The following is a 22,705-nucleotide window of genomic DNA, read 5'->3' as shown; positions in this document are numbered from 1 at the left end:
TGATCTGTCTTTCGTAGTAGTAACCAATCACTGATCTCTGCGTCATACTGACCACAGCCAATGACTGCCCTCTACCTAAGCCCCGCCTCTGGCAGCCATCTTCAGATTTGGTAGCACGTGAAGTGGCAGTATGACCAAGTGAAGAGCCGCAGAGGGGTAGACGGGAGGGTTCGCATGTGAATCCATGCCAGACCCATGCTGGAGAACAACAGTTACAGGTAAGTAACTTGTTCCTTCTCCAGCATGGGGTCTGGCATGGATTCACATGCTCATCAATAAAGAATACATAGCAGTACACACATGCACAACCACGGGAGGTGGCAAAGGCTCAACATTAAGCATTATATCAAACTCAACATTAAGCAATTCTTACCTCCTCACCAGGCTCACCTTAGGCGAACAGGTTGCGCAGCACTGCTTGGCCGACCCTGGACTCCTCCCTGGAATCCCGATCGACGCAGTAGAATTTCGTGAAGGTGTGCGTCGACCTCCATGTAGCAGCCCTGCAGATGTCCAGCAAGGGCACACCAGATAGGAACGCCGTGGTAGCTGCGATCGCTCTGGTGGAATGGGCTCTCGGACGGCCAGGCAGCGGTCGGTTTGCCAACCGATGACAGTACATGATACAGCCGGAGAGCCATTTGGAAATGGAAGCCTTCGAGAGAGCCTTCCCCTGATTGACAGGTCCAAAGTTCACAAAGAGTTGTGACGTCTTCCGAAAACACTTTGTGCGGTCCACGTAGAACTTCAGTGCTCTAGCCACATCCAGCGAGTGCAAAGTCCTTTCAGCCGGCGACGAAGGCAACGGGAAGAAAACAGGCAACACCAATGGTTCGTTGAGGTGGAAGTCCGACGGCACCTTGGGCATGAAGGAGGGGTGCGTCCTGAGCACTACCCTCATGTCGTGAAAAGTCAAGTACGGGGCCTTGCAGGAAAGGGCCTGGATCTCTCCCACCCGTCGTGCGGAGGTGATGGCCACAAGAAACGCTGTTTTCCACGACAAGAACTTCAACGGAGCCGAGTGCAGAGACTCGAACGGAGGTCCCATGAGCTTGGTCAGCACCACGTTGAGCTCCCACGCCGGGGCCGGAGCCTTCACCGGCGGGAACGATCTGAACAGTCCCTTCATGAACTCTTTCACCAGACGATGAGACTACAAAGACGTCCGCCCCGTGGTTCTGGTGTATCGGGAGATCGCAGCAAGATGAATCTTGATGGACGCGTGCGCCAGTCCAGCTTTGGCCAGCGTCAGTAGGTACGGCAGTACTTGGGGAGCCGTAATCCGTAGAGGGTTAATCTTCTGTGCGTGGCACCAGACAGAGAACCTCTTCCATTTGTGTCCGTAGCATTTAAGAGTTGAGGACGCCCTGGCCTTTGCAAGAACCTCTCTGCAGTCGGCCGGTATGTCGTATCCTCCAAACTCTAACGCTGCAGGAGCCAGGCCTGCAAGCTCAGCGACTTCGGGTCGTGATGGAGGATGGCGCCTCCTTCCCTGGAGAGAAGATCCGCGTCCACTGGCAGCTTGATTGACGGGGACGCTGACAAGTCCAGAAGGTCCGGGAACCATATCTGCCTCGGCCACGCAGGTGCGACGAGGATCATCCTGCACCGTGACCTCTTGAGCTGGTTGATGAGCCGGATCAGCAATGGCAATGGAGGGAACGCGTATAGAAACAGGCCCTCCCAGGGGAACGAGAAAGCATCGCCCATGCTCCTCGGCTGGGGAAACCTGCTGGCGAACCTCCGGCACTTAGAGTTCGCCGCTGTCGCGAACAGATCGATCTGGGGTGTGCCCCACCATCGGAAGAGGCGGTCCACTAGATCCTGTCATAGTTCCCACTCGTGGCACGAGCGCAGCTCCCTGCTGAGTGAGTCGGCGATGGTGTTTTTTATCCCTGCCAGATGAAACGGCACCAGAAACATCCCTTGGGCGACGGCCCAATGCCACAGATCCTGCGCCTCCATGGACAGGGCTGGGGACCTGGTTTCGCCCTGTTTCCTGATGTAGAACATGGTGGTGGTGTTGTCGGTGAAGATCCTCACCACCTTGCCCTTGAGGGACGGAAGAAAGGACCTGAGGGCCCAAAACACTGCACGGAGCTCCAGGACGTTGATATGGAGGGACTTCTCCGTCGGGAGCCAAAGGCCTCTCGCGTGCTGATTTTCGGTGTGCGCTCCCCACCCTTCCAGGGAGGCATCCGTGGTCACTGTCTCCTGGTGGCCGGGGGTCTGGAATTCCATGCCCGCCGTCAGATGAGCGCGGGTGCCCCACCACCAGATCGCTCGTCGGAAACTCTGGTCGAGTGTGATCCTCTCCTCGAAGCTGCCCGTCGTCTGGATCCAGCGCGCGTCCAGGAACTCCTGCAACGGGCGCATCCGGAGCCTGCACAGGCAGATGAGGTAAATGCAAGAAGACATCATTGCGAGGAGGGACTTGATGGACCTCACTCTGGCCGTGTCCGCAACCAGCATCCGCTGCACCTTGCCCAAGATGGCCCTCGTCCTTTCCTCCGACGGAGAGGCCAGAAGCGACACTGTGTCGAGCTTCGCTCCCAGAAACAGTGCGTCTTGCGCGGGCACCAGGTGGGACTTGGCGTAGTTTATGGAGAATCCCAGGTCCGTGAGAAGTTGGACGGTCCTTGCCGTGTGCTCCACGGCGAGCTCCTTCGTCTTCGCTCGGATGAGCCAGTCGTCCAGGTAGGGGTAGACGTGGATCCCCTCTCGGCGCAGCTGCGCCGCCACCGGTGCGAGGCACTTGGTGAACACCCTGGGTGCCGACCTCAGTCCGAAGGGAAGGGCTCTGAACTGGTAGTGACGCCCTTGGACCACGAACCTGAGAAACTTTCGGTGTCCCTTTAGGATGGGAATATGGAAGTAGGCATCCTCCAAATCCAACAACGACAGGAAATCGCCCTCCTCCAGCTGACCCAGGACGTGTTGGAGGGTGACCATCCGGAACTTCTGTGCCTTGATGAATTTGTTCAGTCGTCGTAGGTCCAGGATGGGACGCCATCCTCCCGTCTTCTTCTTCACGAGGAAGTATCTTGAGTAAACTCCGGAGCCCCGAAGCCTCTTTGGGACGAGCTCGATGGCGCCCTTCTTGAGCATCGCCTTTACCTCCAAGAGAAGTTGAGGGACGTGATGTTCTTTCCTGGCCACAGGGGGGACGCGCGGGCACCTCTTTAGAAACTCGAGCGCGTGACCCTGAGCTAGGGCGTCCAGCACCCAACGGTCGGTGGAGATGGACTCCCACACGCTGACGAAGCTCGCCAGCCGGCCTCCCACTGGGGTGCTTCGGTGGGGGCCCGACCCCACGGCCAGTTCAGTCCTGCTTCGACGAGGCTTTGCCGCCTTGTCCTCCTTGGCGACGACGGCGGGGTCCGCCTGACTTGCCTCGTCCCCTGTAAACTTCCTGCGACGACGAACGGGCCGCTTGACGGTAGGTGGAAAATCCGCCGCCGGAACCTTTGGAGGCACCCTGTTTGCCTCCGCCGCTCCGAAAGGGCAGCCGCCGTTGCTGGAGAACCCCAAGAGCCCAGGCCGTCTCCGTGTCTGCCTTGATGGCTTGAAGGGAATCGTCCACTGTTTTCCCAAACAGGTTGTTTCCGTCGAACGGCATGTCCAAGACTCTGGTCTGCACGTCCTGACGGAAGTCAGTAGCCTTGAGCCATCCACGCCGCCTAAGGCACACGCCATTGCCCAACTGGCGAAATCCAGTGTCAGCGATGACCGTCGCAATCGTAATGGCGTGGTCCGACGCCCCCTCTCCTTCCTGCAAGATCTCTAGGGCTTCCGTCCTCTTGTCGTCCGGTAGGAAGTCCAGCAGAGGGGCCAGTTTGTACCACAACTCCCTGTCGTAGCGGGCTACGATAGCCAAGGCGTTGGCCGCCTTAATCGTCGTCGCTGCAGACGAGATGACTCTGCGTCCCATCGTATCTAATTTCTTTCCCTCGCCGTCCGGCGGGGAGGTCGACGTAGAGGCTGCGCGCCCCCCCCCCGCTTTCTTCCTGGCCACCACAGAGACGACCGAGTCCGGGGTCGGCTGTGCCCGAAGGCACAAGGGGGCCGCGTCCGGGACCCGGTACTTCTTCTCGTACCGATCCCTTCTAGCCGGCGTCGTGAATGGGTTCTTGAGGAGGGTGAGGCCCTCATCCCAAATATCGTCCAGTAGAGGTACAGAGAGGACAGTCTTCCTCTTGGCCTTGCGCCGTTGATAAAGGAAACCTTCCTTCTTCTCTTCCGGGCAGAGCTGGAAAAGCTCGGATGCCCTGGCGATCATGGAGTGAAACGATCCAATCTCGTCGGGCGGGGAAGCCTGGGTGGGAGGTGACGACGGCAGATCCTCATCGTCTGTACCCGTCGCGGCCGTGTCAGTCCCCGTATCATCCCCACGAGTCGTGGACGGGGAGGAGGGCTGAACAGGGCGCGATGGCTGAAAAGGAGGTGGAGGATGAATCCTTCTTCTCTTAGGGGAGGGCTCCCAGAAGGGCCTGGCTCCGGGTCCCCCGTCGGGAGCGGTTCCTCCGCTGGTGGTAACGGCAGTCTCGTCCTTATCTCCGAGCATAAGGACTGTATAGCCAACAAAATGGCCGCCGAGTTGTCTTGCGGCACTGGTTGAGGGGAGTCCGACGGGCGGTCAGGGGCCCCGTCGGCACCTTCGACGTTATCGTTGTCTCCTAGGTCGGGGTCCCTCCCGACGGGCTGGTCTTCTTCCACGCCAACGCTGTGGCTTAAGACTTCGATCAGCTCTTCCTCAGAGGTTGAGGCCGAATCCACGACGACCTCCTGCCACCCCTTTTTCTTCTCCGTCGGAGGTTTCACGGGGGTCCTGTCGATGGGCATAAAAGAGGACTCCCTCCGCGGTGGCAGGGAGACTCTGAGCCCCGAGGTCGCCACCACTGGTGTAGCCTCCACAGGCTGAGCCAGGGCTGCCGCAACTGTCTCGATAGAGGCCTTGGCCGGATGGATTAAGGCTTTCACCACCTTAGGTGCGCTCACTGCCTTCTCCTTGGGGGGAGGGTCACTGCCTCGTTCCCCCTCCGATGGGGCCTTCAAGCTCGACCGGGGTCTCTCCAGGAGCTTCGCCGGGTGCTCGGCCTTCCTCTTACCCGAACCAGAGCGTTGGCTCGTGCCGGGGAGGATGCGCCCTGCCTGGCGCCCGTAGAGCCAGACCGTTCGGCGCTCCCGTTGCCAGCGGACTCGCGGTGCTTGGCCTTGTGTTGGACCCCCGTCAAAGGTCTTAGAAGACCGCTCGGACGACGACTTCTTCTTCTTCTTCTTCTCGCCTGACGGGCTCTTCCCTTCCAGCCAGTTGGCGAGACGTTGATGGCGGTCCTTCATGGTCCGCTCCGACATATTGCCGCAAAACGCACAGTCCTTCTCCACGTGCGTCTTGTCCTCATGTAGGCAGTAAAGACAAAAAGAGTGTTCGTCCTCCTTAAAGACATTCTGAAGCTAGCATCCAGGGCAGACCCTGAACAGCTTTCCGGGCGTCGAGCTTCCGTTCTCCTGGGCCATGTCCGAGATGGGCCTGAGAAACTTCTGGAGTCCTCCAAAAGCGTGGCTCGACGAAATCTTCACCCTTGAGGGGCGTAGACGAATCCAACACGGGTCCCCGTTGATCGGATGAAGAAACGGTGGAGCTTGAGGCTCTTTTGACCGAAAAATAGAAGTTTTTTGAGAAAAAACGTGAAAAAATAGCACTAACGCTCGAGAGCAATAGCACGAGGATCCCAACACTTGAACGTGCGGTAAAAATCTGAAGATGGCTGCCAGAGGCGGGGCTTAGGTAGAGGGCAGTCATTGGCTGTGGTCAGTATGACGCAGAGATCAGTGATTGGTTACTACTACGAAAGACAGATAAGAAACGAAACTGATACTGATTTTTTCTTTACCGAGGATTCCCAGCCTGACGACTGGGAATATTCATGAGCATGTGAATCCATGCCAGACCCCATGCTGGAGAAAGTGCACTTTGCCAAGTCTTAATTTACAGTGAAACGTAAAGTGGAAAATGGTGCAAAGTATTTACTTAGGTGAACACACAGGGCTTATTTAAGGGGAAAAATCCATGGGAAAAACAGACACACACATACTTTGTCGTCCAATTATTGATCGCATCAGTAATTATTCCAGCAGTCCTCGAATATTTGGAACTAAGTGGAACAACAAGGATAAGCATTTCTGTGCATTTCTGAATGGGTTCTGTCAAGAGGATGTTTTGGGGAAATCCTAGAGATAATTCAGAGATAATTCAGAAACTACAAAAGCATAAGTAGAAAAATAAACCTAATTCAACCTATTAATTCTATCCAATCATACATGACCGCGTTGATGTCTTCAGATATCTAGCTGCAGGTCCTGTATGCAACAGGTGCCCTAGAAACAAAGCAAGTCACTGTTGTGTTGGCACCGGTGGTCCTTGTGCCACAAATGCCAGATAAAGGGGTTGGGAGCTGCAGGAATTAGAGTGAACCTGGAGCCAAGTGATAAGTTGGTCTTATAATTTGATAACAAATGTGCCCGTTTACCCTTGCTTTTTCTCACAATCCAGATTCATGTCACACAACTCCACTGAGAATCTTTATGCATCCTTACTGGAGTACACATTCCCCACCACCTACAGAACATCAGAGATGCTGCTTAATAAACATTTAACCACATCATCATCCTGCCAAGGTAAAGGTTCTAGGAAATGCAACATCTTCGCCCAGCTACCACATCCCACCACCCCCCTCCCCTCAAACCCGCCTCCTACCTCGTCCCTATACACCCACCATCCTCTGCCACAGCAAGGCTACATGCGAGTGTCCCACTTGGGAGATGCAAGAGGTACACGGAAAGGAAATTGTACCCCTATGAATGACGCATGAGAACAAGTTGGCACACGCCCCAAAGAAGCAACTGAATGCTCACTCCATTCCCTTCCCCGCCACACCTGAGCCCCACCACCCTCCCAGGATTGCCTTCTCCTAGCGCTGTAGGGCTTTGAAGCTAGGTTACAATCATGTGGTGCATTCCCATGCAGAACACCAGGTTACAATAGCTTGTGAAGATCTGTATGTTCTAAATCCCAGAAACAGTGAAAGTACTTAAGGTCTCAACAGATCCCCTAATTAGTGGTGTGTTTGCCTTTCCCTCTCAGAAGCGTGTACTTGAATTCCAAGCATTTAAATGTCCTCACAATAGTCCCAGACCATATTCCTGCCACCAAATGGATCCCTGTGAAAATCCAAGCCTGTCAGTACAGGTATTCATTCGCAATGCAATAGCACCAATGCCCCACAAACACACACCCAGGCTAAATGTCGTTCCATTGATCAGAAGAGCTGCTAAACTAAACGGTTGCACAGTTTCCCTTCCCACATTAGCCACCTCAGTCACCTGCTTTCAAACACTGCCTTGTTGCATGTAGGAGAAACACCCTCTGCTACTTCTTCAGCCTTGGGAAGTCAGATGCCACCTTTGCAACATCCATCCTTCTGCAGTATATACGATCAAACATCACCTTTTCCCTCGTTCCCATAGAACCACTCTTAGTCATCATTCATCATACTTTATTTTGGCCTGTAAAGACCATAAAAGTCACATGTAATAATATACAAAACAAACCACAAAGAATGGAAAAATAGATCAAACCAAAGCACTATAGAGTTAATCAAAAATGGAAATGGGTAAAAATTACTTAGTAAAAATACAACATGGATATAAACCATCATATTCATTCCCATAGTAAAAGCATTTCCAAAGACCCCCGCCCTTTATCCGCAAAGACAAAATAAGCACCGAATAAATATTGATAAACAATGCATTGGAAATCAGAGTTAAAATCTTTAAGCACTAGCACACGACCATTAACATAGGGCTCATCCAAACACATCAGCTACTGCTACCCTAAAACAAATGAATAAAAATAACTAAACTGCTATAGTCCTTGACCTTCTCCTCCATGCCTTCAACACGCATTAACCCACCCAATGGGTGGCCAGTGGGTTCTCACCAGCCAAGCAGAGGTGGAGGGCGTCGCTCACCCCGTTCATAGGAATTTGTTTAAAAAGGGGGACCAAAAACTTTCCTCTAAAGTCCACGTAATTAGAACAGAAACAAATAAAATGGACAACACTTTCCACAGTATTTGAACAATATGGACAATCTGGGGAGCGACCTGGGTTCCATTTATTTCTTAAAGCAGCAAGCGGGAGAATACCCATACGTAATTTCATGTAGATCTCTCTCATAGCTTTGGGCTGCATCAAGGCCATGGGTGCTCTTCAAGAGAACATAACCACTGAGACCATTTGTGCCAATTTAAGGTTTCCCCTTTCCCATCTTGTGGCAAAAGCAACTTTCATTCTCTTTAAAATTGGAAGGGATAGATAGTTTCAGGGTAATGCCAAACATTTTCCCATCCCATATTAGTTCATTCACTTTTAATGGCCGTAAAGCAAGCAATATTTGAACCTCTAGCCTGGGAATGGATAGCAAATCCCTAATCGCCTCTTTGAATTTGGCAAGGTTGGGATTTGCCCACATACGGGAGCAGAGGTACACAGGTTTTGCGAGGCAGATGAATCCAATACCTTGAACACTTCTGCCCATAATAATAGGGATATTAGGTTGGGAGCCCCACAATAGATTTTAGAAATGTTTGCTCCGTCACCTGTAATTTGGCGATATTACTCATGTACCAGAGCTCGGCTCCATATAAGGCTGCCTGCCTCGCTTGGGACATATTAACCTTCAGGATGACACTCACCTGCCACCCCTCCATGTTCCTGAGTGAATCGAGAAATAGAGCCACAGTGCCTTGTTAAATTATGAACTGCACGGTTGATTTGCTCTCCCCATGTGCAGTTAGCCTTGACCCCCAAGTAATCTTAACAAAAAACGTGGTCAATGGGTAGTCTTGGAGGGCAATTGTGAGACAAGGAATTCTCTTCCTTGAATGACTGGTAAAAACCATTGATTTTGTTTTATTGCCGATTTATAACCAAGCCATTTACCCCATAAAAACTCTCCAAAGATATTCAGTTGGGTACAGAGGCCCAAACAGGTTGGGAGCATCAGTTAGCCCAGGTGACAGTTTATCGATTACCTCATTTAGAAATTAACAGAATAAGCAAGGGGCCAACATGCATTTTCAACATCTACACTGCGCGTGGTGCACCGGTCTAGAGAATACTGATAGCCGCACCAATACCAGAATACAACAGCTGGATTGCTCTTAAATTAGGCAACAGCAATCCCAAATCGATCAGAACCTGCAACAGCTTAGGCCGGGGGACACTGTCGAAAGCTGTTCTTAAATCGACAAATGTGGCATATACGTTCATATTCTCTCAGTAATTAAGTATTATCTGAGGCATTCGTCCGTTGACGGAAGCCCGCCTGCAGATGAATTTGCGCCCCCACATCTTGGATCTGTTTTTCCAGAAGCACCAGAACCGCCACCCGCATCAAAAAGGAAGATGGGTCTATAGTTGGCCGGAGATGCCCTAGCCCCCTTCTTGAATATGGGTATGAGGACAGCCTGGGTCCAGGATGGAGGAACTACTCCCTCTGCTAGTGCCACATTAGATAGCTTTAAAAAATATGGGCCACTCAGTGTTCTGTAGAAGGTCCTTAATTGGTAATGCCAGGGATAGTGCCACAAATAAATATCCCAATTTTGGCAGCACAACTATTTTAACAGTGACACTTTTGCCCGAAACGGAAAGAATTAGATGCTTCCACCGCTGTGCGTCCACCCGGAACTCCTTCACAATGTTGCTAGAGGTTAGGAAAATGCTTTCTTTCTGAAGCTTTCCAAACACTTTGTATTGAACCCCCAGAATATCTGCCGATACTCCGATGACTAATCTTTGGGTGCAAAGTCTTTTTCGGTCTCACTTCCCGGCTCAACTAATTTGTTTTAGGGGCACTGGTCAGTACATACGGCAGTCAATGCAAGTGCACCCAATTCAAGCAACGAGTTGGTGGTAGATCTCTTTCTTCGCTTGGGCCTCCTTCTGAAACAGCCTCCCTGCCTCTCTGAAACTGGAGGAGAACCATCTCCGGTTCCAGAAGCACCTCAAGACCTTCCTCTTGGCTTCTGCCTTCTCTCCCCTGCTGATTTCCTGTCCGATACTGCACTGGTCACTTGGCTACCCTCTGATTTCGGGCCCAGGTCTCTGCCCGCCCAGTTGCACACCTGCATTGCCTCCTGGAAACCCTTGCACTTGGGTTGTGTCTGTAACCCTACAGCCCCCCCCCTACCTGCACTTTTGGACACCTGCTGTCTGCACTTACCCTTGCACCTGCCAACGCTGGCCGCACTTGTTATTGTTTTGATCCCAGGGACAGCACTGCCACCTCCCGTTTCCCCTGGCACTTTGTCCCTCCCTGCCTCCCCTGCACGCACAATCTCAATGTCACGTGACCTAGTAAGATCATTGTCTCTGTTCTCTCTCTGTTCCCCCCTTCCTTGCCTCGTAGCGCCTTGCAACACTTGTGTATAGGCGCATTGCAAATGCCATATCATATCATTCTCCATGTATTTCCAAGCACTATTACCTCCCATTTCTTTTTAATTTTAAAAAAATTTCTGGACGCGGGGCAGCCCTGACAAGACGGTGGCAGTGATACCTTATTTCGAATTATCTTTGGGTGCACTCCTGTGCTCCTTCCTTTTTTAACCACATGGAAATCTTTTCTGCAATATGGTGCACAACATGCCGGCTATCTCATTCAATCAGTCTTGTGACTTGGTGGCTGCACGTGCAGAGGAAGGAAAATAGCCATGTATGGTCAATGTGTTCCTCCAGTGCGGAGGAAGGAAAATTAAGTGTAACTCACCGGAGTGACTAATGTACTCCTAGTCCATAGTCCCCTTTCTCCATCCTGTATTGGCGTCCCTCGCTAGCGACGGGAACGGGACCCTTTTTCACCAGAAAATAACACCTATCCTTTAAACGTATATGCGTGTGGGGCGCAGCCCCGGAAGCATGCGCTCCCCTAACACCGCCCACCGTCGCAACACCTCAGTCCCCTTTGACGCGTCCGCTGTATAGAACTGTTCAACCTCACTGCTCTTATTTAGGGGAAAGGATGGTCGGACGTATGGAGGAAAGGGGACTATGGACTAGGAGTACGTTAGTCACTCTGGTGAGTTACACCTAATTACTCCTACGTCCCGTCCCGTTTCCTCCATCCTGTATGGGCGACTACAACTGATGAAAATGCCCAGGGAGGAGAGCTTGATACTCTATGCAAACAGATTACAAAGGACAGCCTGGCCAAATGCTGCATCAGCCCTGGCACTGGTATCAAGACAGTAGTGCTTGCAGAAGGCTGATGGAGTGGCCCATGTCGCAGCTCTGCTAATTACTTGCCACGGGACGTTAGAAGGCAACAGCCGCTGTCTTGACTCTTACAGTGTGAACGTGAATGCCCCTAAAAGACTTCTTGCGCTAAGCTCTGTATGCCTCCTGGATGGCGGCAGTCATCTATCTGGCTATTGAGGCCTTGGATGCTTGTTGTCCAGGCCTTGAGCCTCCAAATGAGACAAAAAGCTTTCTTGCGAAAGGCCTTGGTCCTGTCGAGATAAAAAAGTTCTTCGGACGTTTAGACAGTGGAGAGCCTTCTCTGCGTCTTCCTTGGGATTTAGAAAGTGGGAGCACAATCTCTTTGTTAATGTGGAATGAGGAGACTTCTTTTGGTAGGAATTTGAGGGGCATGCAGGAATTTGGGTGCATGCATAGCACGACCGTGTCCCGATGAAAGATAGTGTAGCGCTTGTAAGCCACCAGAGCCTGAATCTCGCTAACTATGAGCTGAAGTAAGCCCCACTAGTAGCGCTGTTTTGATGGTGACCAATTTGATGTCCACTGTGGCCATGGGCTACAGTGGATTGTGTGCGAGGCACTAAAAACTACGTTAAGATGCCAGACTCGGTGCAGGCGTCAGACAAACGGGGAAAAGCCTGGTCAAACCCACTGGATTAGCCGAGGAAAAAGTGAACCTGTCTGAGTTCCTGTATATACCAATGGACGCTAGGTATGTTCTGCAGGCGTCTACCAGGACCCCTGATCTGGCTAAATACACCAAAAAGACAACACCTGGTCCAGAGTGCAGGATAGCAGATCCGCTCAGTTTTCCTTGGACCAGATGCAGAACCTGGTCCATTTGCTCTTGTACTGCTTTTGAGTAGCCAGACTCCTGGCTCCATGGATAATCTCTAGGTTGTCTTGGGAAAGCTGGATATGTTTCAGAGTCACGTGCTCAGGTAACAGGCTGCTAGGGCAAGCCTCTCTGGGCAAGGGTGAATCACCCCCCCCCTGCCGCAGACACCCCCGCCCCCGGAGGCTGACAAGTGCGGTTGCTCTCCATCACAAACCGGTCTATGATAGGTTGAACCCACCTGCTGAAAATCTCCTGAAGGACTCTTGTGTTCAGCTGCCACTCATAATTGTCAGAGCCCATCCGACAGTCTGTCCGCCTCGAGGTTCGATTCTCACGGCAGATGGACCGCTGAGATCCAGATGTCCTGCTCGATTGCCCACTCCCAGATGCTGAGGGGTAGTCTGCATCTGGTGCCCCCCTGCTTGTTTATGTAATACATGCAGGTAGAGTTGTCCGTCCGAATGCAAAAACGTACTGCTCCTGATTAAGGGCAGGAAAGCCCTTGCCTGCGAGCCAAATAAGCATACTTTCCAGCCAAATGATGTGGTTTTGCTGGTCGGTCCTGGACCAGAGACCATGTACTGAGTGAGCCCCCAGGGAAGCACCTCACCCCTGGAGAGTGGAGTCCATAGTCATAGTATGATCTGTAGGAGGCGGTCTGTATGGTCTGCCCACCATGCGGTTCACTTCCTGCCTCCACCACATGAGGTCCTGCTGTAGGAACGCAGGTATCGTGACCAGGTCTCCCGGATGATCCAACTCCTGATCCCAGGATGCCGGAAAATGAAGCTGCAGCCTCCTCATTCGCAGCCTGGTGTAAGAGATAGCCAGGAAGCATGCCACCAGTACTCCTAGCAGGTGCTGGTACCACCAGGCCGTAGTCGTTCTGCTGAGGAAGTGAGCAACGGAACCTTTGATCGCTGCCACCTCGATCCCCGTGTGGAACACCCTCTGCTTCAGAGTGTCCCACAGCAGCCCCAGAAACACCAGAGTTTGTGTAGGGAAAAGCTGCGACTCCTTGAAGTTGATTAAAAACCCCAGTACGTAGAGTACCTGACCTGCTCCGGCGACTCTCCCCTGACCAACCAGTCGTCGAGGTACGGATACACATGGAGGGCCTCCAGTTTGAGCAGGGCTGCCAGTGTATTCATCAGTCTTGTGAATAACCTCAGTGCCGAGTTCAAGCAGAACTGCAGCACCTTGTATTGAAAGTGTAAGCCCATGGACCGGAACCTGATGAAGGATCGATGATGATGCACTATGGGGACATGCAAATATGAGTCTTTCAGATCCAGGGGGCATGTCCAGTCCCCCCACACAGTGTGTCACTATTTTGAACTTCTGCAGAGGTAGGCATAGATTGAGGAAAGAAAGATGTAGGACCACTTGCAGGCCCGCCAAGTTCTACTTTTGAATGTCAAAGAAGCGGGAGTAAAAGCCCTGCCCCTGCTGAGGGAGAGGAACTTCCTACACCGCCTCGCTCTCCACTAGGGAACAAATCTGTGCAAGAGTGAGGGAGTCCCGATCTGGGGGAGGGGGAATGGCAGGGTGACTCGGAAGCCCAAAGAGGCCACTGAAATCACCCATGAGTCCGCGAACAGTGAATGCCAAGCTTGACTGTGCAGGGCCAGCTTGCCCCCGACTGGGGTGCTGTGGATTTGAGAAGAGCAATAATTGCTTTTTTGGGGTCTGAGGTGGATGACAGAGGGGGACTGAACAAAGCCCTTGTGCTTGACTTCTGGTGTTTTCACCTGTGCTGGCTGGGTGACCTGTCCGGTTGCCTGGGCCGCGGTCTTTTAAGACCCGGAAGTCAGCAAAAGATCAGCCTCTGTCTGAGCTAGAGTGGCCCTCTGAGAAGGTCTTAGCAGTTGGCTTGAGAATGGCCAGGGACTTGGCGGTCTGTGAGCTGCTGCTCTTCTGATCGAGCTCCTAGTCAGTGGAGGAGTGGAACAAGTCACCGCCCTCAAAGGGTACGTCTAGGATCCTGGCCTGGGCATCAGGATTGAATCCAGTTGCCTTGAGCCATGCTGTCCTCATGTCCAATGCCACAAGTATAGCCCTGCTCGCAGGATCTATGTGCGCCACCTTGGACACCATGATGTTCAATGCTACAAGTTTTGCTTCTGCGAGTCCCGCCTTGAAAGAGGCTTGTTTATCAGACGGGATATCTGGCAAGAAATCGATCTCTCTCCACAGCCGTTGGTTAGCTGCTGCCTGAATGGCGTTGGCTTGCCCGAGGTGCAGTCCTGTGTTTGAGTAGACCACCTTCCCGTAGGCCTCGATAATTTTCTCTTCTTTGCCCAGCAAGGCTGAAGTTGCGGTGCTCGTGGTGGAGGTCTGGGCCTTGGCATTCATCGATGGTGCAGCAATGACTGAAGACAGTGGCTGGGGGTTCACTAACAAGAGCAGAGTGTCTCCCTCCACCTGCCTGAAATTGGCGTCCAACCATTTGTTTGTTGACTGAGGAATGGGGCTTGAGCCATCCCTTTTTAGCAAGGGCCTCCACACCCTTCTGTAAAGCTATGCCCGATCTGATATGATATATATTTTATTTGTATCGCGCTCACACACAAGTGTTTCAGAGAGCGATGAGGCAAGGGAGGACAAAACAACGATCTTACTAGGCCCAGTGACATTGAGAACGTGCAAGTGCAGGGGTGAGGACGGGGAAAGTGCAAGGGGGAGGGGAGGAGTGGAAATTGCTGAGCAAGGGATAAAACAAAAACTGGTAGTGCAGCTAGCATGGTGGCAAGTGAAAAGTTAAAAAGCAGACAAAGGGTGTCTAATGAGTGCAGGTAAGGGGACTGTAGGGTTACAGATACAGACCCAAGTGCAGGGGTTGCCATGAGGCAGTGTGGGTGTGTGGCTGGGTGGGCAGGGACCTGGGCCCGATAATCAGATCTAGATTCAGCTTTGATTGTGAGCACTATGGCAAGTACCCCCGATTCTACCGGCTCCCTCTGTGGTTGGGGAACGCCCAGGTATTCGTCTAACCCGGCAAACCTGTCATCGAATGCCCTAGCGGAGGAAGGCGTGCCCTGCTCCTCCTCTTCGTCGGTGTCTTGTTGGTTACATGTGTTAGAAGGGGCCCCTGCTTCCACAGGTGTCAGTTCTGCAATTGAAGAAGCCCTGGGCACTGACACTGGGAGTGTGGGTGCCCCTACCGGAACTACCGGTGGCATGGGCAACAGAGGTGGAGGGGGTAAAGGCTGCACAGGCACCAGCTGAGGAGGCTATGTGGGAGGCAGCATCTCCTGGATTATTCCATCTGTGGGGACAGTATGAGGGTCAAGAATTTGAAAAACGATCCTTGCAAGCAGGCTAGGTGCGATCCTGCACTGGTGCCGGCTGCAATGGAGTAAAAGCCCGTCTGCTCCCTCCTTGCGAGTACATGCCCTCCTGGTACCTTGAATGTCCCGAGGATATCGGGTAGGATGTGGACCACATGACCGGAGTCGTAGGACCCCAAACTGCCCTGGCCGCAGGCTCTCGCCTCTGCGCTTCACCATGTTGGCGGGCCTCTGTCCTGGGCGCCATCTTGTCTGCACGCACCACCCATTTCGTCTGCCTTCCGCACGTGCAGAGGCCGACGTGGGCCATGGGTCGGCCTGCATGCCTGGATGTATCAGCATTGCCCCCCCCCCTGCACCTGAGGCGTTGGCTTGGTAGGCAATTGGCATCTCGCCCACGAGGCCGGTAGTTATGACTGCGCTGCGTGTAGGCGCCCCCTCAGGCATGAGCCCAGTATCAGAGCTAGGCCCCCCCGGGACGTATCCCGGTATCAGAGCCTGTCGGCCCCTCAGCAATATACCCAGTAGGGCCCTTAGACCCCCTCGGCTGTTAAGCCAGTAGCTACAGGAGCCTCAGTGTTCTTGCTGCCGGTCCAAGGGTCTGACTGAACCCTCCCGTTGGTAGGCTTGTGCAGGAAGGAGTCGCCCCTGCGGGGTGCTTTTGAGAAGAGTATGCTTACCTTCTTGGTCTTCCTGTATATGTACGCTCCTTAATGCTCTCTGGTGGTGTCCTGGAGAACAACTCTCGACACCGCGTGAGCCTGTTTCTGAGGGATCGGGGTGTGAGGGTGTTGCACGCCGAGTAGCCTTCCCATCGGTGGTCTTCCCCAGGGCACCCGAGGCAAATCGCATGTGGATCTTATGCGGTAAGGAACCGGCGCATTACGGGCACCCGCTACAGCCCGCCGTGGTCGAAATGCGCTGGGGACGGCTAGGGCACCAGTGGACAGTGCTCCCAACCTGAAAATTGAGAGAAAAAAAAGCTTAGGGAACGCGCATGGAATTCTGAGGCTGGAGGCCTCACTCAGGAGCGCTGCTGAAAATGATCTGTTCCCATCGACGCGGAAAAACTAACGCTCACCTGATTCCCGCAGAGGCGCCGGTCTTGACTGGGTGAATGCCGTATCTTCAAAAGTGATGTGTAACACACGGTTGGCTCTTTGGGCTGGACCTCTGTGCACTGTATGTCTGACTCGAAGAGTAAGATGTCTCAGGTAAGTGAACGCCGAGCTCTCCATCTGCTCGGGGCAGGGTGCCGTAACCAGTTTCTTCACTGGATAAGGGTGCAGGCCTCTTGACCTCAGAGGACTGCTGTCCGTCGTTAACTGCACGAACGGTAAGTTCTGGGCACTTCAAATGTCTTAAAAGTCTTTTGTAATGATATCTCTTGTTTTGCAGGGTTCCGGCGATGGCGGATGGCGGGCTGATGAGAGTTGAGGATCGAACCCGCGTGAGGAATAGAAGCGCCTGGAAGCACGTAAGCGCTTGTAGCCTGCTTCACGATGCGCACTAACTGTCCCTTTTATCTTGCAGGTACAAGTTCGGAGCTTTAGAGAAGCTGAAGGGTACTGGAATACCCACTGGATTCGGCGTGGGAAGGAGTAATGGCACGTGAGTAATAAAGTTGCCCAATGTCTTTAAACGCACCTTCTTTTGTCTTTCAGATGCGGGATGCAGCGCCGAAGGCCTCCGGAGCGTGCAAAGAGCTGGTAAGCTTTTGTCTTTCAGATGCCGGAATGCAGTGCAAAGACCTCCGGAGCATGCGAAGAGTAGGTAAGCCTTTGTCTTTCAGATGCCGGAATGCAGCGCGAGGCGTTGGTGACAGCCGATGGACCAGGTAAGAGATGCGCTGCCACTGAAGACCGTAGTGCTAACCTGTTCTTTCTTTGTCTTTACAGGTGCTGCTGAAGACTGGATTCCAGGATGGTAAGCCTTTGTTCCCTTAGGCCCAGGATCAGAAGCAGAAGACACGATGAGCGTTCTGCTGCAGAGAATGCAGAATAACACAAAGCAAGATTCATCCATCGGGTGTGGTTTAAATAGCCTCCTGTAGTGCTTAGGTGTCTCCTTCCACAGCCACGCCTAGGTAAGAAAAGAGTTCCTGCTTTCCAGAAGAGTTCCAGTGTTCTGAACCTAGGGAGTGGCTCCTGCCCCACCCAACAGGAAAAGTAGTCCCAAACAGAAGAGGATCAGGGGTTCAACTGGCAGGTAAGTAAGCAGCATGGTCTGCTGCAGGTAAGTCCACCCAAGCATTATGAGCCCGGCGCTTCCAGCGCTGGGACTGGGCATCTTTATGAGCCTGGTGCCACTGGCGCCAGGACAGGGTCCAAAAGGTCCCAATTGGGACTGGCTGGCACTTGGAACCGGGGTTATGGGTCTGCTTCCAAGGGAGTCGGGCAAGTCCTGATCTTTTGGAAGCAGAGATCATGACAGCAACGGACTGGGGTTTTAAGCGGGTGGCGCGGGGGGGATGGAGGGGGGTTTGGTTTAGTGGAGCGCATGCTCCTGGTGCCACGCCCCTTCACGCGTATACATTTAAAGGGAAAGTGTTATTTTTCTGGTGAAAAAAGATTCTGTTCTGGTCCCTAGCGAGGGATGCCCATACAGGATGGAGGCTAGGGGACGGGACGTAGGAGTAAGGGAGGGAGGAAAGGGGACGGGACTTAGGAGTACTTTGATTTATTCCATTCTCTTGCTTTTTAACATGCATCTTTTAGAGTAGCTTTTTAAATGAAGTATTTTACTGACCTGTAAACTCCTTCTGAAGTCTTTTGGAACGCTTGTCACCACCACAAGAACTCTTTCTGCCTTGGTCCCCTCTCCTAAAGGAACTTTGTGAACATTTGCGCACAATGTTCAATTCAAGTTAGAGACTGGACTCAAAATTAGGGCTTCCATTCTTGTGGATTGGTTTTCTCCCTGCATAACCGCTTACCTTCCCTTTCAGTTGTTTAGGTGAGTTGAGTTGTATGCCTTTCTAACCAAAGGTGACCGAATATGTGTTTTATATTTGGTGTCTTCTGTGATAACATTACCTACTTGATTAATTTTCTTAGTGTGTTTTTTTTGGGCCTATAATAAATATTGTATTTGTGTACTTACCGGTTTAAGTAGAATCATGAATTGGTTCACTGTGTGGACTCATTGTGGACCACTGCCCCCACTCACTTCTCCTGAGGCCTACCTGTGACCACTTCTCCATGCTTACCTTGAATGGGTACAGTTCCTCAGTTCACTATAACTAGGGAGGCCTCCCGAAATCTATACACCAGACCAGATTGAAAAGTCCATCATAACACCATTCTATCTCATCAATAATAAGCCTGCCATATTAAAAGAACACTATAAAAAGAATGCCACTCTCAGTAGTGATTTAACATTTCCTAGTTCATCACTCCCTTTCCTTCATACTCGTCCCGCAGGGATAAAACAAGAGAACTTCCCTTCAACACAAAAAGGTTGTGCTTGGGGGGCGTTGTGAAGTGTGAGCCAAAATATCTCCCTATAACCAGAACTGAGACGCTGCTTGCACCCTAGGACTGTGGCTTCTCTTCTCTCCCACGCCGTAGCCCTAGATCCTATCTGGTTAAAGTGGAAGACCAAAGAATACACAAAATATCCAGATGTCCGCAGAGACTGACTACTAACCCAGAGGCTGCCGGGGGTACCTGAACCAGTAAATCACTTCTCATCAGCTTCTTAACTTTATCCTGCTCACCTTCCTCTGGAATGACACCTTTTCCATCGCTAACCTCCTCCAATGTAACCTTTCTTCCTGCTTTCGTCTCCCCTGTGCCTGCTGCAGTGCCAAACATTCTCTGCATTGGATGTTCTCAACCCACCTCTCCGACAACCTCTACTGCCTCCTAAAAATAGCAATCTCCCCCTAAAGTGTTCTTTCCTTCTCCGGTGTCCCCTGTCGTGATCGAATTTGACCCATGGATTCATACTATAGGGATTGGCAAGCCGTTTTGTTGAGAAAGATGCCCATCTGTCCTTTTTGCAGCCCCTTTTCCAGGTAAAAATTTTTAACGGGGAAATCTTAAATGTCTATTGGGTACTCAGCAGTCATCGATCATAGCAGTAATTACTCTGTGGTAAGAAATCGCAAAAATGCTAGAGGATACTAAAAATGTGTCATAAAAGGCAAGTTAATTTAGCATGATTGTATTAATGAAATGTATTAACCTGAATTTGTTTATGGTTAATATAATTTAGTAGTTAGTGTATTTTGTATATGATATTTTAATGTTTGTAAGAATAGTGCGAAAAGTTATGCAACTATAGCACACTTAAAAAAATAAAGGTTTTAAAAAGGGAGGGGTCTGCCATTTTCCCCTTCCCTTAGGAATTCTGAATTGGGGGTCCGAATTTTGGACGGGAAGATGAGCATTTTGCAGGGGGGGAATGATCTTGGTGATGGATGCAGAGGCAGGGTTTTCTTCTTCCTGCACGGTCCTGGCTGCTCCAACGGGGGAGATTAGCACATGTCACTGTGGGTGCTGTTTTAATATGAGGAAGAGTAGTGGGTTCCTATTCCTCTACTTCTGTAAGGCAAGGGGCTTCCCAGGAATTATGTGGGCTTCCCTATAAGTGACTTTGCAATGATCCGGTTTGGGAAATTACAAATCTGCTTCAGGTTTTCAGTTTAAGATAACTAGGCATTATTGGAGTGTCCCAAACAGAAGAGACTGGATATCTTTTCATGGATCCAGTCATATGTCCTGGGTTCACTTTGAATCCCTCTCTCCTGCAAGACCCTGTGTGAAGGCCTGCAGTACCAATCTACATTGACGTATATGGGACCACAGACCTCTACCGAGCCATTAAATAATTTCTGCAGTTTAGTTTAACACAAGAGCCTGTGCGCTCCTCTAAATGTCTGGTTACACAGCAATAATCCAGCTTTCATGGTCGCTGCTGACAAATGATCAAAGTCATCATGCTGTTGGATGTTTACTGAGTCGTCCTGTGTGGGTGCCTGGAAATTAGAGTAGGCCTCAGGCCCGTGCTTAATTTTCGTGAGTGCAACATCAGATGTCGTTTCGGATATATCGCCGCAACCTTGCTTGTTGAAGATCTCAGAGACACTAGTAGAGTCAATCACAGGGTGCAACAAGAATTTACCACCCGCTACCTCTTCATAACACGGTTGGAGATACACTGTACTTGTATTTACAAGAATATGATCGTCGCAGCAAAGTTCAGTAGTAACTTCAGAGCCTGTTGGAGTCTCAGCAGTAATAGTTACATCAGCGTTTCTGGGCTTCCACTGCCTAGTGTCAAGACTGTTGACATTGGGATTGGGAGAAATGAAAATGGGGATTTCGGTCTCCAGCATTTCTGCATCTGTAATGTCTATCTTTGCGGTCCCCTCTGCTTTTATAATTACAGCCTCAGTAACTACATTTAAAACTGCTTTTGATGCGGGTGGGTTCATTAATGTTTGAACGTTCTTAATGTCACAGAAGGCCTGTAGATCAAACAAGTCCGTCGCCAAGGGGAGAGATCTTTCTCCAGGGGGAACCACTTGCGAGGGCAAGGATTTTGTCACCCTCTTCTCCACTATAGCCAGCGGTGCCACCCTCAACGCAGTAGGCATGTGTGAATTTGCCTCGCGTTTATCCTGGCTGCATGTGCCCAGAAAAGTGTCTGATTGGGTGCGTATTTCCTGTATTCGAGATCCATTAATGGGAATCCCTGGATTTTCTTATACAAATGACGTAGTGTTCCTCAGTGCCGTCTGTGGATCAACATTCATGACGGGATTGTCTGCCTCGTTGGCGATCATATTGGAGAAATTGTGCTGCATCCATTTGGTACATTCTATCACTGCCTCCATCATTTCAGATTTCTCTGCAGATTCATGCCTTGCAAGATCACTGAGCCTATTGTTCCATTTCAATGAGGTTTCTGCTTCATAGTCTAGATGTTTTTGGATTTGCTCAGTGTCGGCCTGTGTGGGTGCCTGGAAATTATTATGGATTTATTGAGCCCGGACCTAGGGATGCACAGAAAACCTAAAATGAAAGGCAGAGCAATTATAAATACTTCACATGTCTGGGTACACTTTGTGGTCTTGTAAGGCAAGCTGGAATATGTGGGACCAAGAAAAACAGCCTAAGAAACATCTTCTCAACATCGAGATGTTTTTGTACCAACAAATAAAGTGCACTGGTCCTGCCTCCTTGGGCCAGATACGCTTTAAGTGCGGGGGAAACGGGATGGGACATAGTAATCATTTTGCACGACTTTCAAGTTCCGGGACAGGAAGTGAGCGAGAAACTAGTTAAAATGAATGATGCAAACATTCCAATTTAAGGACTGTAAAGAAGGGTCCATGTGTTCTATAGGTATGAACAATAATAAAAGGTTTGAAACTCAATCACTTAAGATTTTAAGAATTGCCTCCTCTTACAATACCATTCATGGACTTCCATTTCCTACCCCCTGCCATCTTTAATAACCCTTTAAACCTTCCTGCTCTGCGCCAATCACTTTTTTCACTTAAAAAGTAGACAAACTCCCAAAAAATTCAGTTTTGGCTGGTCTTAGTGTTACTTTCATAATGCTGCTAGTAGATAGCATGAGAGGCTGTCCCGCAGCTCTGCAATTAAGATGTTCCAATCGCAGACAAGTCACACAGGCATTCACTCTATCAAAGTTGTGAAAAGGAGTACCACTAGCTAAAAGAAACTGCAGCACCTAATTGAGCGTGCACTATATAAAAGGTTATTTTAAGTACTCACCATCCTTTGGATTGCGAGGAGGAGACATTCTGCTACTGGCCGCTGCAGCTCTGGCACATCCAGGAGGCTCCATAATTTCACCAGGAGACTGTAGTTTCCTTGAGTGATCCACCACATACTCATCCAACCCATGTATCCAGAAAAGGCGTAAACTGCTGTAGCAGCAACAGAGCAGCTGGCCTGACTTTGTTCCTATAGAGAGAAAGATACATCAACATCCTTCAACATATGCAGATCACATTGCATCCCATCCTTCCAGGCATTGTGACTATTCACAGGATCTCGTTATTTCTCTTCAGCGGGAAGCCCTTCCCTGTGATGCTAGGGAGGTGAGCCTGCTAAGCAATATTCCCTCTACGGGTGGCGGAAAGCAGGACCTCACAGGGAGAGACCACCCTCATGGGGACGAGGACTTCCTTTTCGTGATGGACCTCCCTAACCCACTTACCCTTGAGAGCATGAAATCCTCAAGGTCCTCAGAGATCTCAGCTGAAAGCACTGCTGTTT

The 22,705-nt window shown here is 51.0% G+C and overlaps 1 protein-coding gene across 2 annotated transcripts in view; it reads right to left on the bottom strand.

Annotated features, from left to right (window-relative positions):
- LOC138468319 (exportin-5-like) overlaps positions 1–22,705 on the bottom strand; it is a 2,047,117-nt gene that overhangs the window by 1,505,427 nt on the left and 518,985 nt on the right. For both annotated transcript variants that reach the window (XM_069608821.1, XM_069608822.1), the window contains exon 10: positions 22,199–22,390. In XM_069608821.1, the coding sequence (XP_069464922.1) occupies positions 22,199–22,390 (192 nt within the window). The remainder of the gene's footprint in view (positions 1–22,198; positions 22,391–22,705) is intronic.

Source organism: Ambystoma mexicanum, chromosome 4q (genome assembly GCF_040938575.1).
Source record: "Ambystoma mexicanum isolate Mex_15411 chromosome 4q, UKY_AmexF1_1, whole genome shotgun sequence".
NCBI classification, from domain to species: Eukaryota; Metazoa; Chordata; class Amphibia; order Caudata; family Ambystomatidae; genus Ambystoma; species Ambystoma mexicanum.
This window is presented reverse-complemented; position numbering and strand designations above follow the sequence as displayed.